This window comes from Alligator mississippiensis, chromosome 7 (assembly GCF_030867095.1).
Source record: "Alligator mississippiensis isolate rAllMis1 chromosome 7, rAllMis1, whole genome shotgun sequence".
NCBI classification, from domain to species: domain Eukaryota; kingdom Metazoa; phylum Chordata; order Crocodylia; family Alligatoridae; genus Alligator; species Alligator mississippiensis.
The window spans coordinates 2,269,103-2,282,091 of NC_081830.1; the positions used below are offsets into that span (position 1 = coordinate 2,269,103).

At 52.9% G+C, this 12,989-nt stretch overlaps 1 protein-coding gene across 5 annotated transcripts; it reads right to left on the reverse strand.

Annotated features, from left to right (window-relative positions):
• Window positions 1-245: 245 nt before the first annotated feature.
• On the reverse strand, window positions 246-11,361 carry LOC106737613 (zinc finger protein 684). 5 transcript variants are annotated; one of them, XM_059731438.1, is made up of 9 exons: window positions 11,219-11,361; window positions 10,802-10,975; window positions 10,187-10,394; window positions 9,643-9,774; window positions 9,469-9,558; window positions 8,959-9,143; window positions 6,801-6,927; window positions 3,784-3,900; window positions 246-2,346 (listed from the first exon to the last, which is right to left on the reverse strand). In XM_059731438.1, exons 2-9 carry the CDS (start codon window positions 10,961-10,963, stop codon window positions 1,460-1,462), a joined length of 1,908 nt encoding a protein of 635 aa, XP_059587421.1. In that variant the 5' UTR covers window positions 10,964-10,975; window positions 11,219-11,361; the 3' UTR covers window positions 246-1,459. The 5 variants fall into 5 exon arrangements, with proteins under 5 accessions (XP_059587421.1, XP_019351870.2, XP_019351869.2 ...); XM_019496325.2 differs by having other exon boundaries at window positions 11,191-11,361; XM_019496324.2 differs by lacking the exon at window positions 11,219-11,361 and adding an exon at window positions 11,067-11,139.
• Window positions 11,362-12,989: the final 1,628 nt, after the last annotated feature.

Below are 12,989 nucleotides of genomic sequence, written 5' to 3' on the forward strand. Positions count from 1 at the left end.
GCGAGCGCCTTTTTGGGCACTGTTGAGCCCTGGCAGTAGTTTGGGGTCCTGCACAGCAGGCTGGAGGAGGGTGTGGGGGAGCCCCAAAACAGGAGCGTCCCAGAGGCGAAGGTCTGGATGGATCCATGGAGGTGGGGTTTGGGTGCCAGACTAATCCCCCACCCTGTCTTGAGGCACAGTGGGCCAGTATGGTCTCCAGCTTGGGTGACTTTATTTTTTTTTCAAACCAAAACAAAAATCAAAGCCTCTTTACTATTTTTTATTCACATTTTTGTTCCTCAATTTAGTTTTCAGATTTTGGGGGGGCAGCTTATTCTTTCTGGACATCCCCCTCCTCCCCAAAGGCTCTTCTTTAAGCAAGACAACAACAAAATATATGTTTATACATCAGCGCTTGCCTTTTCAGTATTTGTCAGGGCAGAATCAGAGGAAACTCAGAATATGGAAAAGCAATGAATAAAAATGCTGCACAAGAGAGATTTGCCATGTCTTGCTCATCTGTAATCAGACGTCTTGGAAAACAGTTTCTTAATAAGATGCCCTTTGCTGTTCCCCATCTCGAGGTGTCCCACCCCGAGCTCTAGGACTGAATCCCACCTGGACTGTCCTCATGATGCAGGCAAGTTTGAGTTTGGGACTGAGACTGAATGATTTCTCTGCAAAACTCCTGACGCTGCCCAAGGCAATAATGGATATGTACAGAGAACAGGTTTTTTTCATAGGTTGGAGCCAGGAAAAGCCCGATGGAGGGCACAGACCAGAAAATCAGCATGGGGGGCCTCAAAGATGCAAATCCTGTAGATGTTGCGAAAGAAGGGACATCTTTTCTTAATTCCCATACCTCCCCCATTCCCTGTGATCCTCTCCTCTCTGTTACACCCTCCAGGAGCGCCTTGCCCCACAACACCCCAGACCCTCCCCAGGGTCTGAAATGGTATACCTCCAGCAAGGGACCTCCCAAGACCCACTCTCCCCATGAGCCCTTCTGTCCCTCAAAACACACCCTTAAATGACCTCTTCATATCTTAAAGCCCTGCTCAGGCTGGGCTACAGCAAGGCCCATTGCAGACACACCAGTTGCAAGGGTGTGTGACAGCCAGGCCAGCAGGTAGGCCACCAGGAGCAGCTCGGGAGTCAGCATCGTCATGGCAAGTAAAAACCGAGCACAGTCAAGTCCTAAAATGCCAAAGAAAGGACTAGGGAGACGTCACCTTGCTGTCTGTACACGTGGTAGCTGGGGGCCGGGGGGTTCGAGGAAGGAGGTTGATTTTCAGGGGAACTTTCAATTTGCATCCCCTAGCTTTTATCCCCTCTGCCACTTGGCTCCTTGGCTTAGCTCTTCCCTGTCGTCTCCCCTGTCTCAGCTGCAGCCACAAGTTTTCAGAGCAGCGGGACACGCCTCATTGAAGGAGGGAAGAAAGGGAGGATGACGTACCAGTTTGCAGAGGCTGCCTCCCATTCAGTGCAAGGGTCCTGCCCTGTGGGTTCGCTGATGCTTGATCAAGGCGCACCTCTGGTTGAAACACTTCTCGCACTGGGCACAGCAGTACGGTTTCTCCCCCGTGTGCACGCGCAGGTGCTTGGTGAGCGTTGGGCTCTCAGTGAAGCTCTTCCCGCACTGGGTGCAGGAGAACGGTTTCTCCCCCGTGTGCACCCGCAGGTGCCTTATGCGAGCCGAGTTGTCGGTGAAGCTCTTCCCGCACTGGCTGCAGGAGAAGGGCTTCTCCCCCGTGTGCACGCGCAGGTGCCTGGTGAGCGTGGAGCTGTCGCTGAAGCTCTTCCCGCACTGGGAGCAGGAGAACGGCTTCTCCCCCGTGTGCACGCGCATGTGGTTCTGGAGGTGAACGGGCCAGGTGAAGCTCTTCCTGCACTGGGCACAGCAGTAAGGCTTCTCCCCTGTGTGCACGCGCTGGTGGACTCGGACGTCACTTGGGGAGACAAAGCTCTTCCCGCATTCGGGGCAGAGGTGGGGACGGTCCCCTGCATGTATCCTCTGGTGCTTGATGAGACGATGTTTGCGCTGGAAGCTCTTCCCGCACTCGGTGCAGGGGTAGGCTTTCTCCCTCCTATGGTTTCCCCTGTGTGCCCTGAGCTCCACTTTGCCCGCAAAGCTCTCGCCGCACACCCCACAGATATACAGTCCCTGCCCACGGTGAACCTTGCCCTCGTGGCTCTGCCGGTCTCCCTGCTCTTGAAGTCCCTCCCTGCACACAGGGCTCCTTTGGGTCTCGGCTGTTCTCTGTCCAAGTTGGGCGAGTCGCCGGGTTTGGGTTGGAAACAGCTCCAGCGTGGCAGGCCCTTCCTCGGAAAGCTGCTGCTCAGCTCTGCCCAGCGTCTCAGCATCTGCTGGGTGGAGACAGGAGCCCAGAAATTAGTCCCAGCCCAGCTGGCAAAGAGAAAGATCTGCTATTCCTCCGTGCTGGGATGTCCCCAAACCCTGGATGGGCCTTGGCTCCTCTGTGAGCACTAGTTGTCCAATTCCCAATGGACCGTGGGTCTCTGGCCTCACAGTTTGTAACACTTGTGCTCCAAAGATGGAGCAGAAGGTGGGCAATATTGGTGGAAACAAGGACTGCTTGCAGATGTGAACCCCTCCCACCCCCCGAAAACATGCTTTACTTTAAATTTGGTGCACTCCCACGTGGAGCCCATCACATGCCCAGAAGAAGGACTTTGACCCAGGTCTGCAGCATCTGTATAGATCAGGAGCTTTCGTGGGGCTTTTTTGGTACTTTTATATGATGGCTGATTGAATCAGCTTTTGATAAAAGCACCAAAAAGCCCTGCTGAAACGCCTGATCTATACAGACGCTGCAGAGCTGGGTTGAAATAACACGCTGCTTCTCCCATAAAGCATGCTTTATGTTGTTTGGGGTTTTTTTCATGTCTGCAAGCAGCCAAGGAGGTGTTTATATGTCCCCAAGCATCCAAGTTTTGAATCCCCCCTGCACTTGGCAGCCATTTAACACAGCTGAGATAATGATAAAACACTGCTTTTATTCCCCTGACTGTTACAGAGAGGAAATCCACTTCAAACTAAGCAACAGGACTAGCAACGGTGGGTAGAGTGAAAGCCTCCCTATGGCACTCTCCTTTATAGCCACCAAGAGCTCTTGCTGACCAGAATTGCCACGGGGCAATTCAAACCCCATCATGCCCTACCAAAGGGTATTATAGAGGCATGGCCATCTTGGGTGGGGGTATCAACTCTTACATTGCTGAGGGACGATGGACATTCAAGCCTACAGGACCCCAGGGATGCCAGATCGGTGCCTAAAATCAAAGCAGCAGCCTAAGCTTTGCCACTCGCATTTTGTGACTTCCCTATGGGTGGGCAGCCCTTTCATGAGAGAGCATCTTGCCAGGAAACCTGGGCTCAGCCTCCCTGGAAGAGAGTGATAAGCGGGGAAGGGCTAACCAGCCCTAATTGGGGGAAGAAAAAGGGGTCTGTCCTCACATCAATTTTCTGACCCCTAGCCCATGACTTCAGCTTATATCCTGGACTATGTCTCTTGGATCTCCCTTCTCAGCTCCCCTGGAGCCTGGTCCTACGCTCGTTGCTCCATGGACCCAGACTCCGACCTGACACTTAGGTAACTTGTGCCCTCATCCCCTCCTCGTTGCCACCAAGGGCCTGGCTGAACCCGCACACCTACCTGGACAACATACATTTGGCTAAGCTATGTTATGGCAGCAGCTCAAGGCAAGTGTTGAGGTTTCCAGCCCCCCCCGGGTCCTGCGACAAGGTGCAGGTGGAGCGGGGAAGGGATTTTCAAGGCTTACCCAGGGACGAGTCTTCAGACAACGAGCTTTCTCCAGCTTCCTCCAAATCACTGACCCAGAGCTCCATCTCCCCTCGCTGGATGCGGCAGATCAAGTCCGGTGCGGGACCTCGGTATCCTGCATTGGGGAGCGTGCAAAGGGTGATTATTGCACCATCCAGGACCCAACTGGGACATGGAAAAAGGAATCAAAAGACTCAAGCTTTCTAATAGGGACTCAAAAGAAAAGGGAAGGAGACATTTAGGAGAGAAGAGAAGCCACTATAGGCAGAAACCTTCAATAGAAGATGGTCTCTATCATCCAAGATGGTCCGATGAAATATAAAACATCAATCTCGCAGAAGTACATAAAGGGCATCCAACCCACAGTGGCACCATGGAAAGTGTGCAGAGATGCAGCGATTTGTAAAGAAGACAGGGGAAGCTTTTACATATTTTCAAGATAATGAATTGAAGAGAAAGAACATGAACACACTCGTGGATGGACACAGCTTATCTTAGCAGTGTAATTCCAGGCACAAAAAAAATATGGACATGATTTACTCTCAATCAAGATTTGCAGTGATGCGTCTTGGAAGTGACAAGTCAATGATAGACTGATGCCAATGAATATCTGTATATGGGAGAAAGAGTAATTCAGCTTGGCACTGCATAGAAAAGGATAACAAATGCAGAGGCAACTATAGCAGCTTTTTCATTCAATGAGCGGATCGTCACAGGAGATAATGCATAGGTTGCATAAACAGACAAGGTTCCTTGGGTGAATTTGATATCTTTTATGAGACCAACCCAAATAGTTGGAGAATAGTTATTAAGCAAGCTTTTGGGTTCAAAAACCCTTCATCAGGCTAAGGAAGTTTCAGCAGTTGGTGTGTGCTCTTCCTTGTCTGCCTATGTCCTTAGACCAACATAGGTTGCATAAATGCATATGTATCTATGATATAGCCTGTTTGCATTATGGATATGGCCAAAAGAAGGAAGAAGACAACTTATTTTTACACAATGTAAAAGGCCAGAGTGTGGCATTATTCAACCCAGCTTCCCAGAAAAAAGTTGATCCTAGAATTACATCCAAAGGAGATTCCAGCTCACAGGGCACAGAGAATCGGGAAACCAGTCAGCACGTTGAAAAAGGTGAACAAGAAACAAAAATGTTAAATATACTCAACCTGTGGATGTATTAGGAGATGCAGGGGAATGGTGGGCTCTGTAGTTAACAAAGGAAATTGCACAGGATAAAAGACTTTAATGGTGACTAAGTATAATATCACTATGCTTTTGTTCTTTAAACAAGAAGGGAGTAACTACCAAAGTCCCAGTGACAGGAAAATACAAGTGACTTAGCCATTCATTCAAAACTGATGGAAAAGTTAGTTAGTACAGCCAGACTCAACAGAAGCATGCAAATCAGTGATAGTCAGTTTGGTTTTTAGAAAGGGAAAGCACAAGAAAAGTACAGAAAGCAATATGTTGTTACAGATGGCCTTGATCGATCTGGAAGAAAGCATCTGAGCAGGTCACAGGATCATGGAAAATGAGGGCTGGAAGGGACCTTAGGAGGTCACATCTAGGCCAACCCCTGCTCCAAGCAGGACCAGCCCCAACTACATCATCCCAGACGAGGCTTTGTCTAGCCGGGTCTTAAAAACCTCCAAGGATGGAGAGCCCACCACCTCTCTGGGTAACCTGTACCAGTTACCACCCTCCTAGTGAGAAAGTTTGTCCTAATATCTAACCTAAACTTCCCTTCCTGCAGCTTGAGACCATTGCTCCTTGTTCTGCTTTCTGTCACCACTGAGGTCCCTAAGGAGTATCTTTGCTGGAGGTTGAGGAGGAATAAGAAAGCACCTGACTAGCAAAAGATGTGCACACCATCTAAGTCAGGATCAGCACCTATAATAAAGCTCCTTAGGGAATGAATTTTTAACAGGGCTCTACATGCAGTTCATTTCTTCCTATTCCAGGGGTAGGTGTTACCAGAGAAGATCTTAAACCATCTGCACCATGGGTCATATATTTGCAAGGGACTGCTGGCTATGAAAAGAGATTTTAGGACAACTTTAGGGAATGGCAGAATGAGGTTGAAAGCATGAGTCTTAAGGTAAATATGATGAACCTGGACTCTGTGGTCCATGCAGATGAAGATGGTGGTCCATGGAGATGAAGATGTTTAAAGGGAACGTATGCAGAATCTTACAGGGACTCCTTAGATATCCCCGTGTCCCACCACATGGACACATGTCACTAGAGGAGAAGTTGAGGAAATGGAAAAACCATGTGCTGTAGCAGTGAGGCTGCTAAGACCTCCATTAACTTACGCTGGGTAGTAACCAAAGGAGAAGACACAGGATTTCGATAGTGCTGAAATGTGCATGCTAGGATTGTGAAGTGTTTGGACCAGATATCATAGGAAAGAGAGCGAGGAGGCTAGAATAATTGCCAAAGAGAATATTTATGCACAATGAAATGGTATGAACACACAAGGAGGGCAAACAGATCCTCTTGAAAATAAGCTGCTGAATACAGAAGCAACAGGAGTTGGACCAGAGGGAAGACCCCAGTGAAAGCAACTAGATCGAATGAGGTGGACAGGAGAATACAAAACGAAGAAGCGTGAATAATGACAGAAGCGTGGGTAGCAAGTGGATTTAAATTACCAGCCAAAATTCATGCGGATAAGCTTGTAGGAAAACCAGGAGAAAAATGGGATGCATGGTGGATGCGTCTACACATTCATTAATGTGGCACAGTTAGTGAGCATTACGTTTGAAACGTGCATAAGCAAGCCCTAAATCGATGCACAGGAACCGGCACTCCTGCGCACTAACACCAGCACACGGGGTTTTTTCAGACACTAATGGTGCAGTAGCCTAATACTACTGCACAGTAGCATATTGCAACTGGTTTTGCCCAGCATGCTACTGTGCAGTGCTATTAGGCTACCGAGCAGTTAGCATCTCATGTAGATGCACCCACTGAGAAATGTTTCTGGGGAAAACGCAAGAAATACAACTTTACCCAGGGAAAACAAGGCTTGGTAATTCTTCAGCATCTGGTCCCGGTAAAGCATCTTATCTCTAGCTTCCAGCAGTGCCCACTCCTTCCAGGTGAAGTACACAGCCACGTCCTCAAAGGCCTCCGAGAGCTGCAATCACAAGCGTCCCACCATCATCCATGCTGCTCCAGCCTCCTCCAGCCCCCCACGGCCCGGCTCCCACTTTGCACCGCAAAGATTTGCCAGCTTCGCTCTGTCGAATTTCCTATGCCTCCACTAACACAGCTGCTCATGTCAGCCATGTACTTGGTGCAGCTCTTCCCTCTGTTATTACCTGCTGTGCTTACCCTGGGCATGCTGCCCAACCTTAATGACACCGGCAGAGTGAAGGTGCCCTGAGTCTCCCTTGGGGAAGCTGTTTTTAGGGCACAGACTCACAGGGAGAGCCCTGCTCATGGGCTGAGGGAGCCCGAATTTCTCTTTCTCCACCATGCACCTCCCCAGGAAACACTGAGGCCCTGAAGCTTAGTATTAGGAGTCTCCTTTTCCTTCCCATTTGGCTCTGGGGCAGGGATCTGTGAATGCTCCCAGATTTGCACAGGGACCCTCCTGCCAATGTCCTATACGATCTAGTGCTGCGGCAGCATCCCAGCCGTGTCCAGCCATGGCGTGGAAACAAAGGACAGGGAAAGGAGTGACGCCGGAAAAGGGGGATGTGGATTCCCAGTGGTCTGGGATGGGGCAGAGCTGGCAAACTCAGCCTGAAAGCAGGAGAAAGGGAGGAGTGTGGTATCCCAACTCCGTGCATAGAGACTACACTATTATAGCTCTCCAAGTGAGAGTGCTCATTTTCCTTGGGCACAAATCACACCTGAGGGCTTGGGGTGGGAAGTCCTCCAGATATTAGCAACTCTGTGAATTTGTCTTTTATCCTGCTCAAATACTGGTTGCCAAAAGACTGGGGTTAATTTAGCTTTTTTCTGCAGGTTGATCCAATGTCGGGTTTTCCTCCAGCAGTTAGCACCTGAACAGGTAAAGCGGGGGAACCAATGCCCTGCTCGCTCCTAGCAAAGTGCCTGCTCATGATACCACCATGGCATTGGCAAGGATGGAGCGACCCGGCTGGACTTAGGTGCAGAGCCCCTGCATGCATGTCAAGAGGGAGGGATCAGGTGGGGTCAGCCGAGGAGACTCTCACCCCATGCTCCCTGGCATTGGCTGGGTGTCACCGAGTGCCCAGAGGAGCTCTTTCCTGGGAACCACAGTCCTAAAATATTGTCTTTTAGAGGCAGCACTTCCAGAGGCAGGGACCTCTGAGCCCACAGTTGCCAAGACCAATGCTTCCAGTCCCAGCCCCTGGGGCTATCTGTACCTTGCAATCGGGTCCTGCTTCCCCTGAGCCCCTCCTTGCCACCGCAGTTTGGAAGCAGCGGTTTGCTGGTGAAGTTTTCTTTCCAGGTCTCTAACCCCCAACCCTTCATAAATCCTGGAGAAATTGGGCTTGATGGGACCTCCAGTGGTCATCTAGTCCAAATCCCTACCTGAGACAGGATCATCCCTATCCCTAGCCATCCTATTTGCTCGGGACTATTGAGCCACTTATCTGTCTACCTTATAGTAGGTGCATCTAGCCCACATGTCTTCCATTTGTTTATGAGCAGGACACGTGGGACCTTGTCAAAAGCCTTGTTGAAGTACAGCCACACCATATCCACAGGACTCCCTTTATCCACCCAAGTCATCACTCCATCAAAGACGGAAATCAAGTTTGTTCATCATGATGTGTTCTTTGTCAGGCCATGCCGGCTGCTTGTGATCGGCCTTCCCTCCTCCCCATGCTGGCTTAGGCCATTACCTCCAGTAACTTCCCAGAAATTGAGGTGAGGCTAACTGGTCTGTAGAGAGGAACTACACTGGGCCTTTCCCAGTTCTCCGGGACCGGGCCCTTTTCTCATGACACCATGAAAATGACTGCCAAGGGCTCTGAGATCTCCTCTGCCAGTTGCTCCAGTACCCTGGGGCGAACTTCATCAGGCAATGCTGACTTGAGTCAGAAAAAAGATGGGGTAGGGGGTGTGAAACCACACCACAATAGCCCACACACCAAACACCCACACTTGGGCTCTTGCACATGCTCACACACACACTGGCTCTGCTCTCATACCCCATGGGAGCCTGTACCTTGCTCGTGGCTATGCTCTCTCTCTGCTGTGGGCACCAGCCCTGCCTCTCGGGCATCTGGCTTGGCTTAGATGTCAGGAAGCCTCTCTCCCCAGGTCTTGTTGAGGATGGTTTCTGCAGCGCCAGGGTGGCAGACCCTGCCTCAGGAGGCTGCTCCTCGGCTGTGCTCAGGGTTCCTGCACCTGCTGAGAGGGGAAGAGAAGATATAGGGTCACTCCTGTGCCATTGGCAAAGGCAAAGCCCTGCTCCTCCCCAAAGCTGGTGTGGGCCTAAGTCAGCCCCAGGCCTCTGTGAGCGAGACAGGAGAACGGTGGAAGAGTTAAAGTCCTGCAGGTCTTCTAATAGACCTCCATGGCCATGAAGCTGGACGCGAGTCTCAGTGACTCTGCCCTTGATTGAAGTGGCAGCTGTGGACATCCCTCCCTGCAGGAGATGCAACCTGGGATAGTGGGGGGAGACCCTGGTGATGAATCAGGATTGACGTTGTGGAGCAGAATTGCTCCTCCTTACCTGCCTCTAGCAAAAGGCCGTGTCTGAGGAACCAGCGCAAAGACCTTTCCTCTGCCGATGAGTCCCAGGTCTCCTCTGTGCCGGGGGAATCTGCAGGAGGACACAGGAATGGGGTTACCTGTCAACAACCCAGCACAAAGCCATCAGGAAACCCCAGGGCATTTATACACATACCTTTTCGTGCCTGGACGGGCTGGAGATGCAGGGCGTCGAAGCAGACTCGATTAATCGACTCTGCTCTGCACACGAGCTGACATGCACTGTGCTGCCTCCTTTGCAGTTGTATAAGCGTCGAAACGCACATCGCTGCAGAGAAAATGGTGGTGGTGCGCTTTGGAGCTAAAACACCCTCTACGTGTTTTCGTTCCAAAGCACGCCGCTACCATTTTCTGCGCGCTGATGTGCATTTCGCCATTTTTTAACTAAATGGCATTTCCTCATTTTCAAAGCGCCCGGCACTGCGAAGCTTGGATGTGTAAAAATGTCCCCGCTGCCTGGATGCATGCACCGACCCATTCTCGGCACGGTGGTTTCATAGGGAAGTATGAAAAAGGGTGTAACAAGGGCAACTGGGCCTCAAACCATCAGTATTTATCACAGTAGCATTATGAGACCCAGAGAGATACTGGATTTTCCCACTGCTCCCAGCTCCTCACTCCAGGTGCTGAAGAGTGCCAGGGGCTCCTCAGGACCTGGACCCAGACCTCTGGCACATTACCTGGCTCCTGGCGGGGTGTGGGCTCCTCTTTGGGGACACAAAGCAGCTCCTCCTGGGACCCTGGGGTTTCACCCCAACTTGCCTCCTCCAGCACCGTGTGCCCAGGGCAGGGTTGCAGCTGCCCCAGCCAGGAGCAGAGAGGTTCCCGCAATGCCCCAGGCCCATCCGTGTCCAAGGCCATGTCCTTGAGCTGCCTGCAGGCTATGACCTGGGGACAAGACAACCACATCACTGGGAGCTGGAAGAAATGGTGCTGGGAGACAGCATCCCCAGACACGCGGAGATGGGGAGGCAGCATTGATGACCAGGGTAAAATGCTCTCATCCTGGAGCATCTCATCCCCCTGCTGCCTCAGCCAAAACCCTTCAGCCAGGGCCGTGGCCTCGGCGCAGGTCTCCACACCATGTCCCCACTCCGAGCCCTGCACCTCCTGGGGCAGGATGGCCAGGAACTGCTCCAGCACCACCAGCTCCAGCATCTGCTCCTTGCTGCGGCGCTGGGGCTCCTGCAAGTGACTGCAAACCTCCCGCAGCCCCTGGGCGCAGACACCCCGGTCCAGGTGGGCTGACCCCAGTGCTACATTTGACAAGAGAGCCTCAGCACAGACACACTTACCTGCCAATGCCGGACGGGCTCCTCCAGCCACCCCTGTTTGATCCGTCGTGCTGCCCACCTTGGGGACGCTCCGCCTATCCCTGCCTGCACAGCATGAGGGGCTTGCCCTGCCACCTCGGCTCCCGCCATGGGCTCAGGGCCAGCTGGGTCCCGCTCCTCCATCCTCCCCAGAGGCTGCAGCAGTGATGGGAGGAGGAGACAACAACTGTTATCATGAGTCAGGACCCAACCCCTTCCCCCCATGAGCCCACTGCTTCCCCCCCACCTTCAGGAGCTTCACAGGCACCAGCATCCTGTGCTGCAGCCTGGCACCACTTGCCCAGAAGAAGCAGACCCCGCCTGACCCCTGTCCTTCTCCCCAAGACCCCCCACCCCTGCCCATCCTCCACCTCTCATCCAACCCTGCTGGCTCCCGACCGGCAGCCCGAGCCCTGCTGGTGCCCCGCACTCCCGACCGGCAGCCCGAGCCCTGCCGGTGCCCCGCACTCCTGACCAGCAGCCCGGGGGCTGCTCCACAGCTACGCTCCTCCTGCAGCCAGGCTGGGGAGGGAGCTCCGGGCTCAGGAAGCGGCATCACATCCTGTGCTCAGCTCCGCCCGCTGCAGGGGCATCGGGGAGGGGGCACGGGCCACAGGGACCGCAGCCAGAGCAGGGGGTCCTGCACCTGCCCCTGCCCTCCGTGCACCGTGGATGGGGGCTTCGAGGTGTGGACACACTCCGGGAGGAAAGCACTGGCCAGAAGAGCTGAGCCCGGGACCAGCACTGCCCCTGGCAAGCACAGGCTCCAGGGGCTGTGAGGGAGCCCAGTCCAACACCCTACTCCAAGCAGGGCCAGCCCTAAGTAGATATACCCTGGCTAATTATGCACATGCACACACAAATATCTGGAATGATGCTCAATGCATGACAATTTTGGTTAGTCTTTTACAAATTAAACTAAATATAACACTATTTGAACCTTCTTTAGAAATTATGCAGGGACTTGGGGGTGGGGTACAGTTGGGGGTGGGTGTTGGGGGGGTGGGCACGGGTTTGTGAAGGTGTCGGGGGGTGTGGAGGTGTAGGAGGGTTGTGAGCAGGGGGTTGTGAAGTGGGGGTGCGGGGTTTGTGGGTGGATGTGGGCTCCCTTACCACACCCCCTGCTCCCTGCATAGCCCCTGCCACTGGTGGGTGTGAGTGAGGGGTTTGTGGGTGGGTGTGGGCTCCCCTACCACACCCCCACTTCCCGCACAGCCCCTGCCACTGGCAGGCCCTTGTGGGCTCCTGGCTACAGCAAGCAGAGCCCCCCACAGCGTGTGGCTCCCATGAATCCTGGGGGCTGCACATGGTGGCACAGAGCCGGCCCATTTTGACCTGCTGGCAAGCATCTTGGAGCCCGTGGGGATGGTGGTGACGCGTTGGGTGCTCAGGGGTGCATGTGCACCCCCTGACTGAGGTGGCACCAGTTGCCTATACCATGGGGCATAGTGTGGGGGGCTCTGCCTGCCCTGGACAGCAGCACCCCGAGGATCCGCCACTGGCTGCTGCTGCTGGCAGTGGGGGCTGTGCACCATGGGGTAGGGGGTGTGTGGCAGGGGGCCCACACCCACCCACAAACCCCCGCCACACACATCCCTCTTGTGCAGGCAGGAGCTCCCCTCCCCACTCACCAGCTACCCACTGGGGAATTACTGGATATTATGCAATTATGCGCAGTCATACATTTTACACGCAAAATTATGCAGACTCAGGATGGCAGCATTTCCTGGGGTGCAACTAGACCATCTGAGCTACAGCTTTGAGCAGCCTCCACTCTTTCCCCTTTCTGCTCTGCTCCAGGAGCTTTTAAGGCTTTATTGTGGCTTTACCCCAATGCAATCATTAGATACAGCTGCTCTCAGCCTTCCAGCCAGGCAGACCTCTACCTGCTGACTCCCTGCCACTGGGTCCCAGGCTGTGCACCTCCCCACCCAAACCCAGACAGAATTTAACTGAGTCCAATTACAGCCTTTTCCATCCTTGTCAACAGCAGTCCCTCCCTAGGAGGATGACAGTCTTCTAGTACATAAGGAAGTCACAGATGAGTCCTTACGTGACTGAAGAACCTGATCCAAGACTCACATGTTGGATTGCAGATGTGCCAAATAATCCTGGGAGGAAAAAACAGACTCTGGCGATGTTGGATCACAGCTCTTTCCCTTTGTCTCTC